The following is a 26,134-nucleotide window of genomic DNA, read 5'->3' on the forward strand; positions in this document are numbered from 1 at the left end:
CCACAGGCATGATTCTGCTGAAACCTGCCCTGTTGTTAGCAAAACGTTGAGCCAGAGACTTATCAAACTATCAATTCAGTGAGCCTGTGATTTTTCAATAAAGACTTAAATTTGACTAGTTTTTTTTCCAAATGCGGTGACCCTACCATCTCATTTTTTTCTCTAGCAAACCCACATAAGATCAGACTTGATGCATTTGGTGTTTCTAGTACAAAAGCAAGTAGGGGAACACACTTCCCCTTTTAAGAAATTTGAGAAGTTTAAGTTAAGCAACTTGTGTGAAAGCAGAGTCACAGAATCATAGAATGGTTTGGGTTGGAAGGGACCTTAAAGATCATCTGGTTCCAGTCCCCCTGCCATGGGAAGGGACATCTTCCACTAGACCTGGTTGCTCAAAGCCCCATCCCACTTGGCCTTGAACACTTCTAGGGAGGGGGCATCCACAACTTTGCTGGGCAACCTGTTCCAGTGCCTCACCACCTTCATCATAAAAAATTTCTTATAGCTAGTCTTAATCTACCCTCTTTTAGTTTAAAACCATTACTCCTTGTCCTATCACAACAGGCCCTACTAAAAAGTCTGTATTTAAGCAAATTTTGAGTGTTCCTTATTTGTCAGTGAAGCTAAGAGGAGTGTATTATTTGAAGCACGTGCTATATTCAAAGCTGTTTCTAGTTCAAAACTTAACACTTTTGGAAAAATTTTTTTTCCAATCTCCTGTCAAAATAAATGCTTTCTTTTAAAACCGAGAGCAAAACTGAGAGCACTACCTTCGTCTATACTTGGGAGATGTGGTTAATCTAGAGAGACGATTTCTGAAAATACAGGACTTTTAATAGTGCTGTACTCTGCTTAGAAATGGTTAGATGATTATACCTATAATGGTCATAGTATTTTCCTCTTCAGGTTAAAATTAAAACTTCTGTGTTTAGCTGTTGCTCTCTAAATCCATTTGTTTGGTGGTTCTTTCTGTAGAAATTAAATAGATTAGAAAGCAGCGATCTGTTCTCATTTTCCTGCTGGGGTGCGTGGGTGGGCAAGTTCATTGTGGAAATTTGAGACAGTAATCGTTTCTAGATCTATGTGGTGGGTTTTGGTTTTTTTTTTTGTTATACTCAGACATTTAGTTTAACTCCTGAATGAGCAACGGTCATAAAACAACTGATTGGTACACCAAGGCATTAACTCCATCTTGGTACAGTAGCAGTTTAAGGAAATGTGAAGGTTAGTGCTGTTAATTCACGATTAGTGAATCTCTAGTAATGAGAATATGAATATGTAATATATATATATTCATATATAGCCAAAATGCATCTGAAAAGTTCCTATTAATCTTAGTGTATGTCGTGGTTTAACCCCAGTCAGCAAAAAAACCCCACGCAGCTGCTCGCTCACCCCCCCCTCCGGTGGGATGGGGGAGAGAATCGGGAGGTCACAAGTAGGAAAGCTCCCAGGTTGAGATAAAAACAGTTTAATAATTGAAATAAAACAAAGTAGAACAGTAATAATAACAATGAGAACAAAAACAATAACGGAATATACAAAGCAGGCGATGCACAATGCAAATGCTCGCCGACCGCGTGTCATGAAAAAAGGGGGGGCCTCCCCCACCTGGTTTTTATACTGAGCATGATGTCACATGATATAGAATACCCCATTGGCCAGCTGGGTCCACCACCCCGGCTGTGCTCCCCACCCCAGCAACACCAAAGCAAGCACCACCCAGCAACAGCCAAAGCATCAATGGGCCATCAATACTCCTTTCACACCAAACCCAAAACACAGCACATCCCCCAAGCTACTGGGAAGAAAGTTAACTCTGTCCCAGCCGGAACCAGGACAGTGCACTAGGATGAGATGTAGAAGGTGCTTGATTCACAATTTCACTCTGGACAGCATTCACATTATTGTTTTGAGAGAGCACAATATTTTATCCTAATGCTTAGGTTAGCAATGTCAGTAAGACTTGGCTATGGCTTTTCTTTTCCCCATGTTCTAAATCAAGGATCATAATCCACATATGTAGACAACTGTGGGTATTCAGATGTTGCCTGGCATCGTGTTGCTTCTGTATTTGTGGCTACAAGCCATGTCCTCGTTGCGCAGCGTTGTTCCTGGAGGGCCAGTATTACTCAAGGACAGCAGACTCACTGTTCAAACTGAGTGGGGTGAGACTTCCCAGAGGTGAGAGCTAAGACTCCAGAAGGAAGGCAGTCAAGCAAATGTCTCTTGCCTAAATGACTGTTAAAGGAGCTCTGTGAAAAATTATCCTTTCATTAATAAAGGATCAGGCCAGAAGATACGAGAAGAGCTTTTTTTTAGGCATTTGGTCTAGACTTTTTCTCCTTCAGGCTCCTGAGGAAAAACAACTAGATCATAGAACATGTTCTGCTCACCTGAGTGTGTTTTCCAATGCAAGCTCTTCTGGAAGCCTGCTTTGCATTGCATCTCTGCTGGGAGGTTTAAGAACACTACTGAAGCTATGCCTGAATGTATTTTTGGCCAGTTTGTCCCTGTTTTCATATGCTAATGCACTTTTAGCTAGAATAGCCGTCATGTGTATATTCATGCATTTTATTTTACAATCTTGCATGCTATTAGGTCAGATTAATAGGCCTGCTTGTTGTTTCTTCCCACTCTCCATGAGTACTTCTGCTTTTGGGTACTTCCTCTAATGCCACCCGTAGCTGACTACCCTTGTGCTCTGATGCAACATTTCCTGTATGTTTTACCCTTAGTTTTTTCTGTTGCAGGAGCCTCAGCAAGTGGGACTCAGTAAACGCCATGTTTCCTGTGTGTTTATAGACCCATAGCCGATAACCTCTATTCATCAGTACTTCCCCGTTTCCTTTGCTCTTACTGATCTTTCCAGATAACCACTGGAAGAAATTACTTAACCTGCAGTGCAAGGCTCCAGACCTGTGCGTGGCCCCTCACGTAGGCTTTTGCAACTTCAGCACCAAGAAGTGCCAAGCATACTCCAGTTTGAATATCAGCTCTGTAGGAATAGCGTTTTTATTTTCTAGCCCATGTCTAGAAAGTCAGTCTGCAGTCTGGCAATTTCTGGAAGAATATCGCTAAGTTTAAATGTTTTGTGTTTTGCATTATACTCCTTGTACTGTACTGGCAGGCTTCTTAATGTTTGTAATTTTTTAGGTTTTCTGTGTTAGTATGGGTAAGTTTTGCAGGAGTGTATACTATTGCCTCATGACACTTAGGTTTTTTTCAATTTTATGGGGTTTTCTTCAGTTTCATGGGCCAAACATAGCCGTTTATTCCTCGGAGGAAGTGACTTTTCATAAAAAAGTTAGTGGTAAAATGAAGTAGAAGGATTCCTTTGGATGAGAACTTTTTTCTGTAAAACATCAGAGCTCTATTGTTTTACTTCATTTAAGTCTTAAGGAGGATTTTAAAAAAGAAAACCTGAAGAAACTACCTTATACAAAGTTACTTACATAAATGTTATCAGATGTTTTGTATAACTCCATTTTTCTTCAGGTAGACTTGATACTCAGACCAAATTGCTACGCTGTACAGCTTGAAATACCAAATAAACGCAACATGGGTCTGTCATAATAGTTGTTTTTTCACATTTTAGCCAAGACTGTCAATATTTGGTATAAAGATACCTGCTCTGTAAGACTGTCAGACTTGCTCTTGGACGTTGAAAGTGGAGGGTGGCCTGTCAAACCCTTTCCTTTTCGAAGGACGACTGCGACAGTTGTAAATCAGAGCTTCCTCCAAAGGAAGAAGAATTTGCAAGTTGTCTTCATGTAGAAGCTAAAACCTACGGGCCTTTTTGAGGGGTCGGTTGGTAGCACCCAAGCCTGGCGTGGGTTCGTGTGCTTGTCTGATCAGTGGGCTCGGGAGCCAGGCTGTCCTGCAGTCTGGGGTTTTCTGTACGTCACAAGTTCCTCACAGGCTCTTTGGGGAGGTGGTCATGCACACAGCCACTGGGCTGTCTGACCTCTGTCTTCAGTTCTTTTAAAGTAAAAAGGAGGTGTTGGTCTCAGTTTGCCTTATTCTTTATCCTCAGTGCAGAGCTCTTTTAAGAAGCAGCATTTATCATAGTTGTAGTATGGCATTCAGGTCCTGGATATGAGGCAGATCAGAGGCAGCGGGCACAAACTGAAATACAGGAAGGTCTGTCTGAACATTGGGAGACACTTTTTCACTGTGAGGGTGACTGAGCACAGGGACATGTTGCCCAGAGAGATGGTAGAGGCTCCGTCTGTGAAGATCTTCTAAAGCCATCTGGACATGGTCCTGGGCAAGTTGCTCCAGGTGGCTCTGCTTGAGCAGGGGGGTTGGACCAGATGATCTCCAGAGGTCTCTTCCCACCTCAACCACTCTGTGATTTTGTGGCCTCTGCCCACAAGGGCTGTAGGCACTTCTCTGGTTCTTTGGAGTAGTTACATGAAAAGCAGCTGATGATTAGCATTCCTGTTTGATATACTTGACTGTGGTTAGGCTCAGACAGGCTGTCCCTTTGTGAGTTCTTAGATGAATGAACTTGTGAGTTACTTATCTCTGAGTTAGGGGGATGAGACTAGAGATGAGCAGACTGTTTTAATCTCTGGAGCCTTTTGCAAATTAGGATGATTCATTAACTCCGTAGATGTAGTTCAGCCATTTAAACTCAAGGCCCTAACTTCTAATTTGTCTTGTTGCTTAGTGACACCTGCTTACTTGTTCTAGAGCTAAATTCAAAGAAGAGACCTCTACGCATTAGATACCTGTTCTGCAGTGCTGCTCTTAGCAAGAGTAGAAGTATCCACGGAAATTGTTCAGCCAGTCGTCAGGATACTGGCAGCTTATTTGCTGAGCATCCTCTTCTGTTTTCTGAAGCTGCTGATGAAATAATTTAACACACCTAAGGCAAACGTAAGTTACAGAACAGACTCTGTTCCACAGCGATGACACTACCCATACGTCTCCTTGCTAGTAACACCAACGGAATGTTAGCTGTAGGCTCGCCACTGATGTTGGTGGCTCAAAAGCCTGAAAATGATCATACAGAGATTCATTACACTGTCATCGTTCTGAGATAAAAGCTCTCTTCGACCGCGTTGAAAGATAGCATGTTGACAAATTAGCCAAATAAATGAGGTACATAAAATTGCAAGATAGAGTTTGCAGTTTGTTCTGTGTGGAAGTAATAGCCTGTGGAAATAGCAGCCTGAAAAATGTATGTTACAGCAGCAGTCTGCTTGTCAGGTACTTGTGTTTCATTCACGGCAGGTATTTCTAGAGGAAGTGTGAATGGGAACCCTGATTTTAGTAACACAGTTGATTTTTTTGAGGTTATTTGCGGTGGATTTCTTGTTCTTTCTGGTGGTAAAGCAAGGTCAATTTGTGCTTCAAACGTGCAACTGAAAATCTCTCTTCTAGCAAATTAGACCTGTGGTGCTCAGCGGCAGATATTGTCTGTGGGAGGTGAATACCTTCTTCGTTTCTCCTTTCCACTTTCTCCTTTCTGCTCCAAATTGATCATGAGAGGCTGACAGCAGACCCAGCAATGGGCAGTGCTGTAACTGGCCATAGCCTTGTGTGCACTTTCCTTCCCCACAGCAGCACAGCGGCACTGTCCAAGTTCCCAGTGCAACACCATGGGCTCTGGAGGAGCAAGAGGTGTATGGGAGTGTGTAAGCATTGTACCTGGGGGGTAGAAACAAAGGGTTTAAGTGTGTGAGGCGGTTATTGGGACATAACACCCTATAGCCCAGTAAACCAGTACTAACAAGCTTTGTAAAAATGACCTGAAAGCTCTGTCTGGATATTTTCTGATCACTCTCGTGCTTATCTGTGCGTGTGACCAAGCACAGCTGGCAGCTACTCCCGCTGTCTGCCTGTAGTGCTGTTGGTGGCATCCAGGCAAAGTCTGGGAGCCCCTCAGTTGGAGGTGGCTTCCTGATCCCAGCTGTAAGACCACCTGAAGATTTCGTTCCTGCAAGTTAATCGCTGATAGTAAACACACTGAGCAGGTCAGAGATGCAGTTCCAGAGTGGCGAATTCCATTCTTTTCTGTAATTTCTTCAGCACCGAGTCTGTCTTTGTGCTTATGGTTCGATTTCTTGACATCAACGGGTGTCAGATGAAAAAAGATTGCATTTGTTGGGTATTGGATTGCAGTTAACTGTAGTTGTCATATGCTGCCAGTCCTTTCCCCTTTGCTGTGGAGTTCTGTGGTGTGGGAGTCTCTATGGAAATGGGATTAGATGTAGCTGTCTGGCACCACTTTCTCTTGGAAGAGTGTGTGACTTTGAATAAATTGCTGGAAATGCCTGTTCAAAGCTTCTGGCACAGAATTTCTCTATACAAGTGCTAGGAGAAGTTCTGTTTCTGTGCTGGTAAATTGGTTTTAACAGGTCAGGGAAAGGAAGGAATGACAGTATAATTGTAGAATAATTCAGGCTCGAAGGAGCCTCAGGAGGTCCTCTAGTCTAGCCTGCTGCTCAAAGCAGGATCACGTCATCGTTATGAATGTATTTATAAACTCCTTTTGCTTGACATCCTTTTCACCCTCTTTTTTCTACTTGCTTAATTTCCATGCAACAGGTATTTGGCACTACCAGACCCAGATGAGCACACTAAGCGTGGTGAAGAATGAACGCATACAGATGGTGACTAAATTACTCGTACAGAAACCTGTCGCAAAAAAATCTAATCTTCAGCCAGCAGTCTCACCTGCCTGCTCATAAGAGTCTATCTATATGAACTGCAAAATGTTGCCATGGTCTAAAGAGTGTGTCAAGATTAAGTATTTAAATTCTTCCGCTTTCAAGAAGGAACGATGCTAGAATGCAACTGCTAAATACTGTTTGTCTTGTTATTGGTGTGAATTTGTTTGAAAAACCTGGTCTATAATCCAGGGGACAGTATCAAAGGTAGTTGGTAGATTGTCCTTCGGCTTTTTTCGACACAGGGGAAATGTCACCTTTGTCAGCACTTGGCAGTCTTCCATTTTAGCTCAAATACAATTTGAAGGTTAATGCTCTTGCTATTTCAAAGATTCCTGTTTTCTTAATTATCATTCCTGTTGCTTTTTCTGTTGTCCTCTTTCTTGATAGCACAATGTTTATAACTCTTAAAGTAATTAGCTAAGTGTTTGTCTGGGTGCTTTTAGCACATGACAGGAGTACAGTTAGTGTAACTATTTTATGTAGATTTACCTAGGGTTTAAATTGCTTAGCAGATTCAGGGAGAGCGAAGTGTCTGAAGTGGCATGGAAGTCAGTGTAGCATACTTGTTTGCATATTTGTGTAGAGCCCTTAAAAAGTCTGTTATTCTTGGTTGCTGTGGCCATGTAACTCATTTAATGAACTAGTCAGTGTAAGCTGACTGGTATATAAATAGAGATGTGATTAATGGAATGCTTATAAAAGCACGTGTCTCTACTGAGATAAAATATATGCTTTTTTGTAGCTTCTATTTGTATTACTCAAGAGCACTTACTGTAGTGATTAACTTCCACAAAATCAATTTATGTCTTACAGCTTGCCTTGAAGGGATCTAACTATGCTGGTCTGCTGGAGCGGCATCGCATTCATACAAAAAACGTGGAGCATGTTGTAGACAGTTTACGGTAAGAATGTAGGGATGTTGAGAATTTCAGACACATTGCAAATATCCATGGATTGTGTAAAACAACGAAAGGAAGCTTTGTCTTACAAGCTCTAATAAAATAGGAATACTGAAAACAGGATGATGCAGCTGAACAGTCATTCCTGAAACAATCGTAATGTGAACTAGCTCAGTTCAGTTAACTAACACGCTGCGTTACTATCCTGAAAACAAGTTAAAAAGATGTAAAGGATTTGTGTGAGTGTCAAATGCTAGTAAGCCAAATACCACTGTAATTAGTCCTTAATTACATGTCAGTTTTTCAGAAGGATGTGACAAGGAACAATTTAGGACACATTCAGGCTTTTTCTGCACTTTATAGGAACGAGGGGATAGAAGTTCGTCTTGTTAAACGTCGAGAATATAATGAAGAGACAGTTCGGTGGGCAGATGCTATTATATCAGCAGGAGGTACGACTTTATGGAAGGGAAGTATTTGTTTCAGTATGTTTTCATAGATACTTTTTTCAAAAATATTTTGCACTGTGTGAAGCATCTGGAGGTATGCACGTTTTGAAAACAAATTGCTTTTCTAATCATCAGAAAATATGAGAAAATGCAGTAATGTGACCATCCTCTCTACCTCTAGTATCTAAAATTGTAACACTAGGAATTGAATACCAGTGCATGGCCACTTTGGAAATGCTTAATTGTCTTGTGTAAAACAGTATAAACTGTGGAATTTACTATAGTTTTCAGCTAAAGAGGATAAAATGTTTGCTGTCATTATACATAGTGATTATACATAGCCCTAAACCCTACTCTGGTTTTTGCTATGTAGATGGAGACTAACATACTACCTTTTCCTCCCCTTGCTCACACTGTCTTTCTTGCTTTCACACTTAATTCCAGTGACTGGAGTATCTAGTTGGATGGTACAGGTTAAAGTATGCAACTTGTGAGCAGTCTGTGCCACTGATCAGAGCTTTTTAAGTGAACCAACAGAGTAACTAACCTGATTGTTTCTTTTTAAGATCGCAGCAGTTCATTCAGTGTTATTTTTGTGATTTGCTGCAAATACTGCAGTGTGTTGCTGGGCTCTGACATAATGTTCAATCATCTGTGTTAGTTAGACTTGACCACTGCTCTGCCTTTCTTTCCCCGCCACTTTGCCCTTAGCTACTGGTTACCATGCAGAATGGGTAGAAAGGGATATGTGTACACTTCTAAAGCATCCTAATACACTGCTGTAGATCTCAAAGAACTCCTCTAAGCTGGAGCTTAAAGGGCCAGTTTGGCTGTTGCAACTTTTGTCATGGTTATGAGGCAAGCAGCTGGGAAGTGATATATCATCCGAGGTTTTCCGAGCTTGTATCTTGGTGCAAAGACTGATTCAGGTTATAGTTGTCCTTCTGTTTAACAGATAGGAAAGAATATCAATATCTGAAGAAACCAGTGACACTTAAAGATTTCTACTTCCACAGTTTTATCTAAGACTTCTTTTCCAAGCATGCCTATTTCAGGCCAAATAAGACTTTTAAATTGTGCCTTCTAGGAGGACAACTGAGACGGAACTGAAGTAATTGTTTTCATGTGATTCACAGTAAAATTTGGTATTGTTTCCTGTCTCCTGTGGCTTTGATTAGTGATACTTTCTATATTTATTTTCTTAAAGAATTTCTGTTACTAGCTGATAAACATGCAGAAATTTCATAAATCTCTTTTCAAACTTGCTTCTGCCAAATTCAGTAGCCTGGGCATGTATAGCTGTCAGATAAGTCATACATTTTCTAATCACATTTGCCGTCTTGAATTCAATTGTCACTACTCTGCTTTGAAAGGTGTCAGTAGTTTTGTGGTCCCATTTTATTTTTGTGCAGCTTACCTGATTGGTTGTTGATACAAAAGCAGGTAGTGGTAATGCTGCAGTACATGTGAGACTATTTTGTTTGGGATTCTAGAATATGAAGTGAAACTAACTTGTTTTGCTTTTTCTGTAGGTGATGGTACAATGTTGTTGGCAGCCAGTAAGGTCTTTGATAAATTTAAACCAGTTATTGGAGTAAATACTGATCCTGAAAGGTAAAAACATATTTGGGAAAGCAATGCTTTATTTAATATCAGGCACAATATGCATCTGTTTTCATGATGCATGAAGCATGCCTGTAGCATTTGGCAGCGTACATGTCTGATTTAGTAGATTGTAGACACCAAGTGAACCTGTTGTTTTATTAGAAAAGCTTCCACAATGAGTTATCTCATCTCATCTGATAGGACATTAAGTAGGGTAAGCATGACTGTGTTAAACTGCCATAGCTGTTTTCACAGGCCAGCGTAACAGCACTTGCAGCTAGTTAACTTGTATTACTAACCAGAAGTTTGAGGCTAGAGATGGCAGTATAGAACAGAGACAGGAAAAGGGACTTAACAAAAGGAACTAAGTGTGCTACCTTGTTCGTAAAGAAACTTGGTTTCTTTATGAAGAAGGCGAATGCTGTTGGAAAACCGATAGGGCCTCAGATGAAGAAGTTTGTTCCGGTTTCTTCATGTAAACCATGTCATACCTCAGAGGATGCAGTCTCCTCAGCCATTTAATGGCATTTAGTTGTCCTATTAAAAACTCCACACAAGTTGCATCCACCTAGCCATAAGATTGATTTGGGCAGGTGGGTGCAGTGTATTAGTACTTCCTGGTTGGTATAACCTTCAAATGGATGGCAAGCAAAACTCAGAATTCACCAAGGCTCTGTCTGCTGACATTTCCAGGTTTAGGTTTCTGCTTCTGATATTACCAGTTAATTTAATCTTCGTAGATAAGAAAGTGGTGGCCAAAAGTTTTAATTCCTTCCGTACCTTACTCCTCTTCCAAAACTTTTCAAATGCTGTGAATAGATATTCTACAGTATCAAGCCTGAATAGCAGGGTTCAAATAACAAGTGCCTTCAAGTTATCAAATATCACTCATGAAAGGGGAGCAGTGTTTAGTCTTCTGGCTTTGACATGTGATTCTTTTGATCTTAAGTATGTTGCTTACCTGTCTCGTATCCCTAACTTGCGTGTAAGTGGAGGAAATTTTCTTTGTAACTTGCAAGGTTTATTAAGCTTGAATTCCTTGTCTAGGACTATGGTGACAGGAACTATATTAGTGCCTATATATTCCTGCAGGATTACTAGCTGAACAGCCAGTTTTTAGGGGAAATGTGGGAGAAATATCCTATGTCTCACACATGAACACCTCAGGAGCTGAAACAGGTTGAAATTGTTGCTGATGTGCTGTTATGTAGGAATTGTATAGGTTCATAAAGGTCAAAGTGTAGCTTTGCTTTATGTAACAGGAAAAGGTGTTTGTTTTGGTTTGTTTTGTTTTTTAAAGGTACCAAATCTTAATAGTTATACTGTCATTTTCATTGTCCTTTTTTGCTACCAGATCGGAGGGTCACTTGTGCTTGCCTGTGAGATACACGCACTCGTTTCCTGAAGCACTGCAGAAGCTTTATCGTGGTGAGTTCAGGTAGGATTCACTGACCCTTGGTTTTCCAAAACATGTTATGATTGGAAAATACTTAATGATGTGCAATTCCTAAGGAACAGAAGATGCTTATTAAAACCTTAATGCCTCAAATCGTGAATTCTGTGTAGATTTTTACCGTGTTGAAAAATGGGTTTGTGGCCAAGAGGGAGATTGGAATACAAAGGATGAAATTGACTGCCAGTTGCAGCAAAAAGACTTTCGTTATGACCTTCAATAATTGATTTTCTTTTCTGACTTAGAAAATTCATAAGCGAGGAACTGCATTCTTGTGAAGGGTGTATTGGTTTACATATTTTTACACTTGAAAGCATATGTAGTACAGTGATGGGCCATACTAATAGAAGCTAATGAAGCCTATACAGTTAGGAGATGGTCAGTGTGTGGCATCTGGGGTTTTGGTGATTAAGGTAGAGTGGCTTAAATTTTATTACCAGGTTAGTGTAAGGCAAAGCTTTTCTTTATGCTGAAGATAACTTGATGTTTTCAATACTAGATATTCTTAAAATAGAAGAGTCTCACTTGAATTAACAAGGAAGCAAGCTGAATTTTAAAGGACAGACTAGGGAAGAGTTTTTTAATAACTATCTAAAAAGAGACATTGTTCTGTGGTGTATTAACATTCCAGAGTACTTTTATGATGGCAAACCATCAAACAGAAATAAGTCTTCACACAAAAATATATTGCAATTGGGTTTTGTTTATAATTTAGCATATTTAGTTTGTAGCTTGAAGTGTAACTGTATTTGTGCCATAGAAAAGTTCTGAAATGATGTGTATACAGTCATCAGGATTGATTTTAAATAACTGAAGGGGTTTCAATAGGTATTGCTAAATGAAAAGGTACTTTCAACTCACATATTCTGAGACTTAGAAAACAAAAGCTTTTAACTCCATCATGCTAAGTTGCTTAGATAAAGCTGATAGTGCTAATGCAGGTAACCTCCTTTGATAATGTAGGCACTTCTGACGTTTTGTTGGATGCCATGTTATACTCTTGTTGCTGACACTCCTGTTGTTGCTCATTATGGAGCTGAAGCCTCACCAGAGTGAAACAGAAAGCATCTCCCTGGTTATTTTTCCGGAATAGTAGGAACAGATATTCCTAAGCAAGGGCCTGAGCGAGTGTTTCACTTCGCAGTTCTCAGATTTATTTGGCCCTAAGGAAACTTTAAAATAGGTGGGTAACTGGATCAGCCCATCTGGAAGAGCTTCTGGTGGCTCAGAGTTGCATAAGGATGGTGAGGTGCCAGAGACTGGAAAAGGGGGGTTGTCTTTTCTCCTTATACTTGAACTGTCAGCCACCTTAGTGCAACAATCTGTGTAAGCACTTACCTTGTAGTCCCATGAAACAACTAACATTACTGATTTATAAAGGACAAACTGTATCAGACTACCCATGTTTCTTTTTTTCATGGTCGGTCATGTAACAGGATCTCAGAATAGGGGTATAATAGGGGTACAATCCCATTTTCTAATTTTGTATGGGTTTAGACAAGTTCTAGCATGAGTATTGTAAGGAGGCTAGCACAATGATACTCACTGCATGCTGTCTGCCTGACTACCTAAAACTATACTTGGAATTTAAGGGCAGTTAGGTAATTATACTAAGGATGTGTTGAATGAGGCTCTACAAGGATGACAAGGAAAACCTAGTAATGTAGTCATATAAAGTGTAAGTCTTCCTTGCTGTAATTTCAGGAAACATGTAAGATGGTTACTGTCACCCGGATATCAACAGTATGAACTGGGAAGAGATGTGCTCATAACACTCCCTTGTGATTTGCTTTCTTATTCAAAACTACTATTACTATTTTGTTTTATATAATCTCTAAATTGTAAGAGGAAAAAGGAATTGATACCTCCTCTAGGAAAAAATAAAAAATCTGAATGTTGTAACAGCTTTAGGAAGAATGCCTTTTATATCTTTCTTCATTTGAATTCCTCTTAAGCATCCTGAAATTCCTAGGCTAGGAGAGATTCTTAAAATGAGAGGATGCTTGTGGCCCTTACATATAAAGGAGTGGATAGAGCTGCTTTTCTGGACATCTACAAATACAAACAAAAGATGGTAAAAATACAGCGTGTATTGCTGTGTAAATTCCTGAGAGCTTGTTCTCAAAATCATTGCATCAGTCATGAATTCATAAGTTAGGATCATAAAAAGATGAGTTGTTGTCTATAATGTTTGTAGACTACTTTTGGCCAGTGTCCTCTTATTTTACACATACAAAAAACATTAGGTAGCAAATTGGTAAGTGTAAAGTATTTACATTTTAGTATGATTAACTTTCTACATTTAGAAATTATAGAGGAAGCTATAAAATGTGAAATGTGACTTTGAATGTATTTGACTTTTAATCTTCAGATGCTCTGCTTTGAGAGTGAAGACTCTCTGATCCTATCTAATTCTGTGATGAATATTTCAGCTACTGATACCAACTTCTTTCTCCTCTCTAAGGTGGCAGTGGCGGCAAAGAATCCGACTGTATCTTGAAGGAACTGGTATTAACCCAACCCCTGTAGATTTACATGAACAGCAGCTAAGCCAAGAGCAACACAGCAGGGCTCACATAAATGAAAGATTTCAGGATCAAAGTAGGTTAAAATCTGACAAGAATATAATCACTTTGCTATGATAACTTGGAATAGGAGATAAAGATTTGTAAGAGTTGAACTATTTGAAGTCTGGTTGCAGTATTTGAGAGGCAGGGAGACACAGCTCTCATTAGTTGAAGACCCAGATTAAGGTTTTTTAGAAGGGAGTACTTTTTGTTTCTATATGTTTATTCTGGACAGTACACTTAGAACCAGTTTTCAGTATTTACAGTTAATTTAGAGATGTTTTTAAATAGTATTATCTGCTGGCAAAATACCTGAGCTTGTTTAAAATGTTGTCTCTTAGGGTTACTATAGACACTTGGGGTTAACACACGAACATTTTATCATGCGTTTAGCTGCTCCACACTAAAAGCATGTGTGTGTGTATGTGCGTGCGCGCTCTTAACTTGTGCTAAATTTGAGGTAGGTTACTTCCCAATTGAAAAAGCTGGTCACAGGCTGCCAGCAAGCGAGAAATTAGAAGTGAGAATCTCTCCCTGGGTAATTCTTCAGTCATCAGACACCTTTGACCGTTTTCTTTATGATGGATTGAAGATGCATGATTCTATCCTTAACCTGTGTCTAGCACTGCATTTTCTCACTGAGAAGTCCTTAGTCAACATGAACAATTCTAATTCTAAGTCTAACCCTTTGAACTTTATCAGAAATGTCTGTTAAGTCACTGTCAGTGAATTTAACTAGGCTGGAAGGGTGACTGACAGAAGAGAAGACTTCAATCTGTCTGGTTGCCCATGAGGTTTTAGGGAAAGCAATGTCTGAACGTACGTGTCATTGCCTTATTGACCTTGGTTCAAATATTTGTAGTCTCCTGTAAAGGACAGTGACTGGCTATAGGCTAAATCAGTGAAAAATTGCGGCCCGAAGAAAATGGAGCACTAGGTCTAGAATACAAACCCAGGCAGCAGAGTGTGTCCTCCAGTGAGTTGTGAATTGTTTTGAAAATTTGGGTTTTAGAGCTGTGATTCAAAGCTGGTATATTCAATATCTGCAGGATCTGACATTTCTGGTCCACATCTTTTACCAGTGAGAGCACTCAATGAAGTCTTCATTGGGGAATCTCTTTCATCCAGGTATGTTTAATTGTTTGTTGTTGCAGCAAGGCACAATTGACTTAATTTCTTTTTATGACATTGCAATGGACAATCAGTCTTTGCGGTCAAATTTCAGTTCTAGTCCATGATTATGTAACGCTGATTGTATTGTTGCTGATTACAAAGTGTATTTTCAGAGATGTAAGTGCAGTAATGTTAATTTCTGGTTTTCCACCTTCCTGTCTGGCCATTCTTTCATTATTCCTGGCTGTTTTCTTTCCTCTTCGTTGTTTTATTCCTATCCTGGTTAGTTCTTATGTAATCAAATGCCTTTATTTACTATCTTTACAGTGGATTGAAGATTTAAGTATCTGTCCTTAAACTGCTTCCTCTCCTGCATCTCTTCTTAAATATATTTTCATAAGCTTTTAGCATGACCAAACAGAAATAACTTTTAGCATGACCAAATACTCCTTTCTCTGCCTCTCTGTCATTAGAGGCAAAGGTATCAGCCTGCCTCTGGCAGAAGCTTTGTTATTGTGGGAAAACACTTATTTCCTTGTTTTAAGAAATGAGTTTGTATCAAATCCTGGTACTGCATTATCCAGGATACCTTTGACTGTCCTTTCTCTCCTGAAGATCAATGCATTTCTGCCAGCCAAACGATAACAAGAAGGATGTGGGGAATGTTACTGGGGCTGCGGGAAAGGAGTTAAAACGTGATCCTTGGTCAGGATTTGGCCAAACTTTTACTTGTATTTTATATCCCTTTTCCGTTTATTCTGTATCTTTTTTTTTTTTAAAAAAAACTTTAGAGTGTAACATCTTCTTGTGTTTGTACAGTGCCTGGGACACTGTGATTGCTGCTGGAAACAGTATAAATGTTCCATGGGTGCTTTATCTTCCATCTGGACTGCAGCCTCAGACTGGCAGAAGGAGTTAGTCTCAAAGAGATACAAATTTTGCTCTCTACTAAATCAAACCTAATTTTATCAAGATTCTAAAAACTTTCTTTAACATACAGTGATAGAAGAACACAAAGCTGCTTTCCAGCACTTCATAATAGCCCTCTACTTTTGAGTGTCACAAGTACATTGTGCTCTTCAGTTCCAGTATATTTGAGAAGCATTGAGGAACACAATGCCTGTAGCAACAAATATGTAGTAATAAATACTGTGTTAATAGGCCCTTACACTTGGAGACTTAAATAATGATGTCACACAGATGAATCTTCGTAAGGTTCAAATACACACGTCTGCCGTCTAATAAGACAAAATTACTCTAGGTGCTTCTTCCAAGGTCTTATTATGCATGTCAGTTAAGAAAACAAGGAAATTGAAGGGAAAAAAAACCCTTTCATACCCAGCTTCCAAAATTCTCTTAAGCTGAATCAAGCTGTGCACCTATGTTCTTAATTTGCTTCCAGTTCTTTCATCTTCCCATGTTCTCAAGAGTGAGTACACAAAATGCCCTTAGTTACTAAGAGTCCAAACTGTTTGCACCAAATATTCAAGAGGTGTATTCCTAGCTGATCCAGACTGAAACAGTCATCACCTAAAACAGTTCAGTAAGCTCGTTTTACTAAGAAAGGTGAAACTCAGTCATGCTGAACACAGTGAATGTGGTGTTTTTATAAGAGGGTATCTGAAGACTATATCATACTATACTGTTTGAATTAGGCACTATGAACATCAACAACAGTAGTTCATAAATATACCCCTGGATGTTCTGAAGCTTACAGAGAGAGACTGTCTGGTCCTTCTAGGCCTAACATTAGGAATACCCTGATATATGAATAATACCATGCAGGATGATGATTGTGCCCCAAGACTTACAACATTTGAGTTTTAGGAAGAATTTGCCTTGGAGAGAAATGTAAGCATGCTGACTGTTGTAAAACTAAAACTGTTTGTGAAGAATCACAGTGGATTTTTAATTACTGAAGTGATCAAGAATTCAGCTTGAAGCCGTGCTATTACTTACTGACATTGGAGTGCCTTACCTCTTAGTGTTCCCTGATGTAATTTTATGAGACCCAATCACAGCATAAACACAGTTTTTCGGTAGTTCAACAATTGTGCAAGGATGGTAATGTATTTGTAGTTTCATTTGTAAGTCCAGCAAACCCTGCTTGTATATGAAGCTATCCCCAGGTACTCTGTGGTTCTTTGTGCATAATTTAATATGAAAAGTGACTGCAGAAAAACTGCCTAAAAGTTCATGCTGCAAGTCACTTCTGTCCATTTTAAAAACTGCTATAAAACAGTGAATCAAAAGTGGCTGCTGAAGCAGAAACACTGTGCAAAGCCTGTGAAATTGTCATCCAGATTTGAAACTAGCCACTCTAAATTTTTATGTGCCTGATAAGGCTGTGTGTTCTGTCTTATTCAGGGAGAACTTTAAGTCCTGCAAACCCAGTTTTAAATTCTCGCTTCATAGGGCCTCCTATTATGAGATATCAGTTGATGATGGTCCTTGGGAAAAACAGAAGAGTTCAGGGCTTAATGTGTGTACTGGAACAGGATCAAAAGCATGGTAAGTACATGTTGCTGCTTTGATATAAAATATTGCGTCAGATAAGCTAGATGGACCTATTTTGCTTAAGCATTTTGTCCCTACTGAGACTCTCTTGGGCTATGGGTAAGTCAGTGCATGTCAGTTATGCCCAACTGTTCTCACTGTCGGTATGGTTCAAAGCTGTCTCAGGTGTATGAGAAGAGCAGAGCACCTCTCACTTTTAAGTATGGAGAGAAGAGTTGAAATGGTGAGAAACTGAGGCATTGAGACAGAAGTTTACCTTAAATATAGTTGTGGTGAAAGAGGTTGCATGCTACACGTGGAGATGAGTGGTTGGGGGAGTGAGAGAAAGACATTCTGCTCTGACTTGCAGAGCATGTTAGGAGCATCTCTGAACTACTCTTGTTGGCTAAAATTAAAATACTTAGATGAAGTAGTTCAGAAAATTTACAAAAATCTAAGCTCTAACAAGAATGGGAAAACACGTAGTTGGAAACAGTGTTAAGTGTTCTCTGGCACATCTACTGTCCATTCTCCTTCCAAGCCTCTTGCCTCTTTCAAACTTAATTGAAAGGGCATAGTCTCTTTGCCAAAATATTCCCCTTAAAGACAGGCATATCTAAGCAGAGCTGCACTAGCTTTATCAAAGGGGTACATTATCTTAACTTCAGTTTAAACAAGCTGCAGTACTGCATGTAAGTCTAATCAATTTAGTTTTGAGATGTGCTTATAGTTGGCTGTGCTTATAGTTTAAAGTTGTACAACAGGCCCTGGATTTATATGGCAGGCTAAGATGAACTAAAACTGAAGCTTTTAATGAAATTAAAAAATGAATATTCATGCTGTAACCATGGTTACTGGGTTTTACTCTTCATTGTAATTCAGAATTTTGTATTCAGTCAGCGTGACTTAGTCCTGGAGGCTGCCAAGAATGAAATTGGCAGACTGCAAGGGGAACTTTCCTAGTGTTCAGTATCTTGGGAATGTACAGTCTTAGTTCAAAGCTGTTCTTCTGCATTTCATTTGCTTATACACTCTGTACTGAGCAATTCCAGAACCAGGGACCAAATTCCAGGCTTGCCCATCTCCATTGCTGTAATCAGTGTGTACTGCTGGACTTCTCTAAACTGAGGCCAAGCCTCAGTGGAGTGATCTTCCTTAGCCTATGGTTTAGGGGCTCTCCTGGGATTTCAGACCTCCTCGGACTGAGAGGCATTTAAATGTCCTGCCAAAACTTGCATAAAAGGATATCTAGTTGAGAGAGAGAACAATTGCAAACTGTGCATCTCAGCTTCTTGCTAGCATCTGTTCAGGCTTGTAGGTAGGCAACAGGCATAAGAGAGCGAGTCTTGGACAACCACCTTCAGCGGCTCTGTAGTCTGTTAGATGCATAGTAGATGTCTGTTGCAGTCTGAGGTGTTTTACTGCCATGACAGAAGTGCTGGACTGAGGATTTTAAGCTGCATTGAGACCTGGGCAACTGAGATGTTCACAGTACTGCTGCACGGAGGCTGTGATTAGTACCTAATCCATTTTGAGCCAGGGCACAGGGGAGGCTTTTATTGGAGTTTAGACTTGGTTCAGACTGAGGCTTTATGCTGACTTGTTGTGCATCCAAATGTGGCAAATGCAAAAGTGTCTGATCTAACTGTTCCTTTTCTATATACACCGATTATTGTGAGATTCAAGCTCACAACTTAGGGTACGGACAAAGAGGCATAATATTTGTAAAGAAGTGTTGAGTCCCATAAATAAGAACTAACAGAGGAATTAATTAGCAAGAGATGGATAGAAGGGATAAGAACACACACAATCTGTAAAACTGTCATGCGTCAGGTTTTTTAATGCAGACTTAAATCAGCAATTATCATTATTGGGGTTTTAAGGCAGGAGGATTATTGATAAGGAGACTACATCTTGTGTATCATGCTCTTCTTGCCTGAAGACTTCGCTTAATGGATTATTAAGGTTTACAAAGCCACAGGTAAATGTCAAACCAAGAGTTAAATTAACGTAAGGCATTTTTTTGAAGAAACTGATGTCAGCTCACTTAATAGTGTTCTTTATTTTTTTTCTTCCTGATGGTGAACATAGTTCTTCATCTGTATGCAAGATTCTTTGTTTTGTTTTGTTTTGTTTTTCTCCCAAGTTGTATTGCTTAGCAAACAAGATTTCTACTTCCTCTGTCTAGGTCCTATAATATTAACAAAGTAGCACATCAAGCTGTTGAAGAGATCCTTAAGATCGGTGAGTGAACAGTGTGGCATTGCTGGCCAAGTTTACATAAAGATACACCTATCTAATTGCGGCTCTTTCTCTTGGCTCAACAGCTAAAAAGCATGGAAGTTTGAATATGCCATTGAACATGGAACTAATACAAAAAGGTTAGTGAAAAAGGCAAGACTTCTTGAAGGTATCTTACCTTTGACTGGTTCATTTTGTTTGTACTCCTAATACTCAGCACTGCTTTCAGTATTTTAGTGCTCTTGCAATATTAGTCTTTCTTACAAACATTATTTAGGCGTATTTGATGAAAAATGTCTGACTTGAATGAAAGCACTTATTTAAACTTTTGTACATATAGATCTTCAGGAGAATTTCAGTTCTCATAAGGTTTGAGACACTTAATATTTAATCACCTGAAGAGAGCTGTTGAGTGTTCATCATGCAGTAGAACTGAAAGGAATCTTCTGTAAAATTAATTTTTTTTGCGGGTGAAGGCTATTAAACGTCTGGCAAGACTTCCCTCTCGGTGGGGAAGCTGCTCTTTCCTGGAGGAATATGTGTTTCTGAGAATAACTAATTTTCTCTGGAAAAACTAATGGCTGAATTCTCTATTTACAGTAACAAATGATTACAATGAGTCCCTCCTCTACAGTCCAGAAGAACCAAAGATGTTTTTCAGTATTCGAGAACCTATTGTAAATAGAGTTTTCTCAAGTAGCCGGCAGCGTGGCTTCTCTTCAAAGTAAGTGTTGGCTGTAGCAGTCACTGAAGAGTTATTTCGTTCTGTGTATTTGTCAAAGTATGAGTAATCCAGAAGTGTTTCAACATCCAGTTTGTGTTTTGGGGGGCTTGAGGATTGTTCTCATAACAACAGAAAGAAAATGTTTCCCAGTTGTGTTATGCCTTTTTAATGTTTGATCCATGCACAATCTTACAGAATAAAAGAATCTCACTGTGCCCAGTTTTGGGTACATGCCATTTCCCTCAGTATGAGACACAGGCATTGACAAACTGGAGTGAATTCAGGAAAGGACCACTGAGATGATCAGGGGGCTAAAACACGTGGAGTATAAGGGAGAGACTCAAATGGTCTTTTGTTTAGCCTGGAGGAGACAGGACTAAGCAGGGTGTATCCAGTGCCGTCTTCAGCTACCAATGGATGGTTACAGAGGAGACTGAGTGAAACTCTTTTCAGAGCAGAATATGAGGCAACAGCCATGATTTTATAGGATGTAAGATTCTGATAAAAAAAGGAAAAATTTTTCACAGTGAGAATGGTCAGGCAGTAGAACAGGTTGCCCAGAGATTGTGCTATCACTGTCCTTGGAGATACTCAAAACTTGACTGGGCAAGGCCCTAAGCAACCTAATCTGTCACTGAAGTAAGCCCTGCTTTGAGTGGAAGGATGGGCTAGATGCCCTTCCAAACGAAATTATTTGGTAATTCAGTCATTTTAGCTTAGGCACTGGCGCCAGGAGAGGTTTAGATTAGATCTCACGAAAAATGTCTTCACTGAAAGGGTTGTCAAGCACTGGAATAGGCTGCCCAGGGAAGTGGTTGAGTCACCATCCCTGGAGGTATTTAAAAGAGTGTAGATGTGGTGCTTAGGGATATGGTTTAGTGGTGGACTTGGTAGGGTTAGGTTAACGGTTGGATTCGATGATCTTAAAGATCTTTTCTAACCTAAATGATTCTATGATTTTTCTGGAGCTTGCCACAATTAAATATAAATATATGCAACTGTTAGTTATATGTTCAGAATAACTATGTTGAGAATAATACAATATCTCAGTATTAATTAAATGTTAATTCAACCTTTTGTATCAGAACAAATGTCTAAAGGACCTCTGACTCGAAGGAGACCCAAATTCTGCTCCTTTTGAGCCACTTCAGTGTTACAGCAACATTTTATGACCTAGTAATAAAGGACATCTCTGGCTACTGAAACTAAATATTAACGATATTAGATGCCCACTGTGTATGTGTCGTGTCTTTCAATGTTTACTGCTTCTTAGTCATTTCGATCTGGGAGTTAAGAGGTGGTAAGAGAGGTTAAAATAGGAGCAAATAACTTCATTTTCATCCATGTGTTCTACAGGACTAAGTCTTGTCTTATTTAGAGTCCTTAGCATGGGATATACTATAAAAACTATACTGGAGCTACGAATGTCTGCATACCTATGAGAGATATCTGCCCATTTTTCCTTTTTTAAGTAGAATTTGCTGCCTGTCACAGTTGATCTTTAGCTCTTGATACTAGACATCTCCCCATGGCTGTTCTTTGTCTTTTTTGACATAGTAGCTGCCCAGAGTGAAATGGAGGAGTGGAACATGCCTCCACATTCTTCTGCAGTGTCCAGACTTGGCTGTGTTTTAGTAGTGCAGAGGCCAATTAAGCTTTGACACTGTGGCTGTGCTTCCAAGCTTTTCATATTTGTGAAAGATGTGTCTTCCTGAAAATTTAAGTCACTGGATAATTGTTGATTAAATTTTGGAGATCAGAACATTTCTAGACCAAGACCTAAGTCAGAAACAATCAAGCACATCCATGTGAGACTGCAGTCTTGCAGCTGCTTATAACTGCTGCATAACTATTGGTTCCCATCTAGCAATATGAAAAAAGTTTGGAGAGTTCTTTATTTGATACTGTTCTCGCTTGCTACATACATGAAAAGACAAATTCCAATGGTTGAGTTAATTTTCCTTTTAATGGTAAGTGAAGAGGAAGATGGTTAGTAGCTTTATTCTGTCTTGTCCAGCTCTAAAAGAGCTGCCTTAAATTTTATAAGCTTAAATTTAAATTTATTGGCTTAAAGATACAGTAGTCAAACTCTAATATTGACAGCAATATGCTGCAATACCTATTTATGATGTTGCCTGGCAAGCATTCTGACCTTCAACTTTGTGCTTGAAATTACTTTCCCTTCTCTTTCTGAATGATTCATAACAAATTAGACTGTATTAATATCCAAATTATTTGAATCTCATGCATTGCTAGTTGGAACTGCATGTTCCACTTAACATGAAGACCATACATTAGAATCATAACTAATTTAAAACTCTTCTGTGAAAGATTAAACAAATCACTATTAAATAGGATTGTTAGTAGCTTGCTTTAAAAACTACACCTGAACTGCAGCTTTCTATATCAAGTGTTATGTTACAGGCTGTTCTCAGACTCTTGGAGCAATAGTCACCATTTGAAGAAGTCCTTCAGTCCTCTCTGGACTCTTTGCTATGTCTATACAAAGTACTGATAGGTTGGGAGATTCTAGTGCTTAGTACCATGCTAAATTCTTCTCTAAGTATGCTCCCATGTGATTAAGCATTTACTGACCCACGCAAAGGAATGCCCAAGAACCAGTCTTAGTGCTCAGGTAAGTGTTTGTGTGAAATACTTAAATTTTTTAAGCTATTTTGTGAAAACTTATTTTTTGGGTTTTTGCAGAGTCTGTGTCCGTTCCCGTTGTTGGGATGCATGTATGGTTGTAGATGGAGGAACATCTTTTGAGTTCAATGATGGAGCGATAGCTTCAATAATGATTGATACAGAGGATGCGCTGTGCACTGTACTGCTGGAAGAATGAAGAACCCTAGTGTCTTCTGCTGAAACAATTCTGGATCCAGAGAGGGAACTTCTGGAGATAGACAGCACATCACAATGCTGTATTAAGTTGGAAGTCGGTCTATTTGGATGCAAGAGCATTTGGAGAAAGCTTGAAATGCTTTTAATTCCTTTGAGTTGGGGAAAACTTAGCCTGATATTTATGCTCTTTTTGCATCTGGTGTAAAAGAAATATATCTGAAGTCTTACCTCTAACTTCAGTGCAAATTGACATTTTAACCTGTAAGGCAAACATGAAAGAACATCTTTTCAAACACAGGTAGATGGGTTCAAGTATTAAGTCAATAGCATTAAATATTCAGATGTACAGTTTTGTAGTAACAGTCTGGGACTGATGAAACTAAACACCTTCATACATATACTTTTGTAGAAAAGTTGACTGTCAATCTAGCAATTTGGTGCCAGGATATATAAATTTTGGTAAATCCTAATGTTGACGTAATGGAAATGGAAATACAAACCTTTTGTATGCTTTTCAAAAATTTTACAACTTTGTAGTTTCATACAACTTGTGACAATTTTTTTTTCCTCTTCTAGTATTTTTTCTACTTTGTAGATTTACATCAAAAGTAAAAGTCTGGTTTAACCACATCTTGAATGAGGTAGCTCTTACCTTTTTTCTTTGACTAGAGAGGGACTTGAAACCCAAGGGTTTTCTTGAGCCCTTTAGTAGGAATATACAAACCATAGGAAACATGTTGAAGTAAGATATACTCCTTCATTGAATGGATTAGCTGGCTAGCAGGTGTTCAGTCACAGTAGTGTATGTAGGTGGCTACCATTTAGGAAGCTATTTGGCCTTACTAAGTTGAATGGTTTGGAATTTTTCTGAGTTTCTTTATAATTGAAGAAGAATGAATGTGCTGGGTGCTAGTAGTTGGAGCACAAGTTAATATCTATATGTCTCCCAGTTTTCCAAGTATGTTTTGAACTTCCCCAGAAAGCTTAAATTTCCAATCCTATGATGAATTCTACTAATATTTAATTGGCAACAAATTAATTTTAATTTTACATGCCTCTGATCATGTGTTAAGTAAGCAAGTTGATAATAGGAAAAAACCTCTGATTATAGAAGAGGAAGTGACTTTTTAGATAATGTTTTAGCGAAACTGTGAACTATGACTGCCTTTGAAAGTCTGTGCTGATAATTGCATAGATGAGAGGGTGGAATTGACAAAATGAAGATTCCTACAGCAACTACATGGCTTGAAACAAATGTGTTTGGTCCTGTCTACTACAGATCTATTTCCAAAAGTGAGTTTTCTTCAAACTACTTTTGAATGAAGAGAATTCTGTAACAGACGTTCTCAGGTCTAATGGAAGTGTTCTCCAGTGTGGCCAATCAGTGTATTTATTGCTACTCACAAAATGTAAACTGATCTTTATAGGTGGAGGAAGTGGATAAAGGATTTTTTCCTTCTACTACTTAAGAGTTTGTATTCACTGTAAACCAGAATTTAGAGGAAATTGGATTTTACCAGACCATTCAATTCTAGGCAAATGTGATACTGATGGAGCTTTTTGAATAAGCTATCGCTGTTTGTGTACATTTCACCTTTTAAATGTGCTGCAGATTGAGTTATTTACACTATCTGCTTGAGTTACCAGGATTGCAGACCAGAAGGGGAAAATCAAAGTAGCCAAATACTCTTTCAAAACTTGGTAAGTTCAGGAACTATTAGAATAGGGCTCTTAATGTCTAAAATAATCTGCAAAACAGGTCTAAAGGTAAAGATGCAAAAGACTATTCTTTCTTTCTTTAGAAAGTTGGCTGCTCAGAGGCTAGGCTCTTTTTGTTACTCCTAATCCATCTGTAACCAGTTAAGGATGGTTTATCTGCCTCTGTCTAGTATACTAATCAATACGCTGTTAAGATTCAAAAAAACCCCCAACCCACCAATTCCATTAACACTAATTTATGACTTCCTAGGACTTTACCACTGTGTTAGATCAGAGGTTTAGGTATTGAAAGTGTCTTTGAATACCTGCATAAATAAATTTATGGCAGAAAACCCTGTCCCCTACTTAGAGAATTTGTGTGCTGTAATATTTTAATGGAGACTGATCAGTCTGATCAGGGTGCATACCTCTTAAAGATGCCTGTCATTCCTTGTTATGAATGCTGAGACTAAAAGGCAATGTTTTCAGGCCCTACAGACCCAACGTATAATCTGGTTTAGGGCTTAGTAAGAAATTCCACAGTCAAATTCCTAACTTACTTAGCAAAATGGAAACCTGACCTACTCATGAGTGGCCTCTACTGGTTTTGTCTATATTTAATTGCACTTCTGTTGAAGCATTTACTGGTGAATGCTTGATTTAAATAACTAGGATGATTTCAGAGATCTATAATAGATAAACAGTAAGCAGCTACCTTTTTTATTGAAGAATTATAGAATCCTTTTTAAGGATCCTTTATTACAAAGGATTGCAGTACAGACAACTTACCTGGTAGACAGTATTCTGTGGCAGGACTGAGTATTGGTTTAACATTGATTTAATCTGCCTGAACTGGCACTGAACTCTGCACCTTTTCTACCTGCTGAATCAAATCCATGGTCTTTTCATTTAGTGCCAGAACACTGTGTTCTGCTAAACTAGACTTGTCATTCTTTGCTTTTTTTTAAAAAAGTGGTGTTTATACATTATGTAATAAAAATTAAAAACTTAATAGATACATGAAGCTGTCCTGTGCCTTATTTCAACTGTCAGAAGTGCTTCATGTGCTCAGCTTCTACACTTACTGTGCAGTTTGTTTTAAATAATGGTTTCTAAGCCTTCATGCTTTAGGTAAAATGCAGAGATTTATCTAGGTAGCAGTTTTTGGTATGGATTGCTTGGAGCTAACAAATAACTTTTTTCACTTAGGAAAAGATCAGTGGTGCACCCTACCCAGAGGGCTTCCATTATGTGTCTGCTACTGCTGCCATCGTAACCAATAGATATGCAATAGAAATGTTTGTCCTCTTCCAAACCTGGTACTTAAAAAAAACCGCAAGTGCAAGACTATTTCTTCTAGCT

At 39.0% G+C, this 26,134-nt stretch overlaps 1 protein-coding gene across 2 annotated transcripts; it reads left to right on the top strand.

Annotated features, from left to right (window-relative positions):
- The first annotated feature begins 7,502 nt into the window (after positions 1–7,502).
- Positions 7,503–23,197, top strand: NADK2 (NAD kinase 2, mitochondrial). 2 transcript variants are annotated; one of them, XM_009572857.1, is made up of 11 exons: positions 7,503–7,585; positions 7,946–8,034; positions 9,564–9,645; positions 10,991–11,074; positions 13,554–13,690; positions 14,706–14,788; positions 17,114–17,280; positions 19,454–19,509; positions 19,593–19,646; positions 20,107–20,230; positions 22,937–23,197. In XM_009572857.1, the coding sequence occupies exons 3-11, from the start codon at positions 9,575–9,577 to the stop codon at positions 23,073–23,075; spliced, it is 915 nt and encodes a 304-aa protein (XP_009571152.1). In that variant the 5' UTR covers positions 7,503–7,585; positions 7,946–8,034; positions 9,564–9,574; the 3' UTR covers positions 23,076–23,197. The 2 variants fall into 2 exon arrangements, with proteins under 2 accessions (XP_009571152.1, XP_009571153.1); XM_009572858.1 differs by having other exon boundaries at positions 14,706–14,784; positions 17,185–17,280.
- The last annotated feature ends 2,937 nt before the right edge of the window (positions 23,198–26,134 follow it).

The sequence above is a fragment of the Fulmarus glacialis genome, unplaced genomic scaffold (assembly GCF_000690835.1).
Source record: "Fulmarus glacialis isolate BGI_N327 unplaced genomic scaffold, ASM69083v1 scaffold7262, whole genome shotgun sequence".
Lineage (NCBI taxonomy): Eukaryota > Metazoa > Chordata > Aves > Procellariiformes > Procellariidae > Fulmarus > Fulmarus glacialis.

What these genes read in the sequence shown, in the direction of transcription:
- NADK2 (XM_009572857.1), top strand. Translation starts at nt 9,575, where the DNA reads ATGTTGTTGGCAGCCAGTAAGGTCTTTGATAAATTTAAACCAGTTATT. An exon ending in GTAAATACTGATCCTGAAAG is followed by an intron (nt 9,646 to 10,990) that starts GTAAAAACATAT and finishes TTTTGCTACCAG; the next exon opens with ATCGGAGGGTCACTTGTGCT. An exon ending in CATGGAACTAATACAAAAAG is followed by an intron (nt 19,647 to 20,106) that starts GTTAGTGAAAAA and finishes CTCTATTTACAG; the next exon opens with TAACAAATGATTACAATGAG.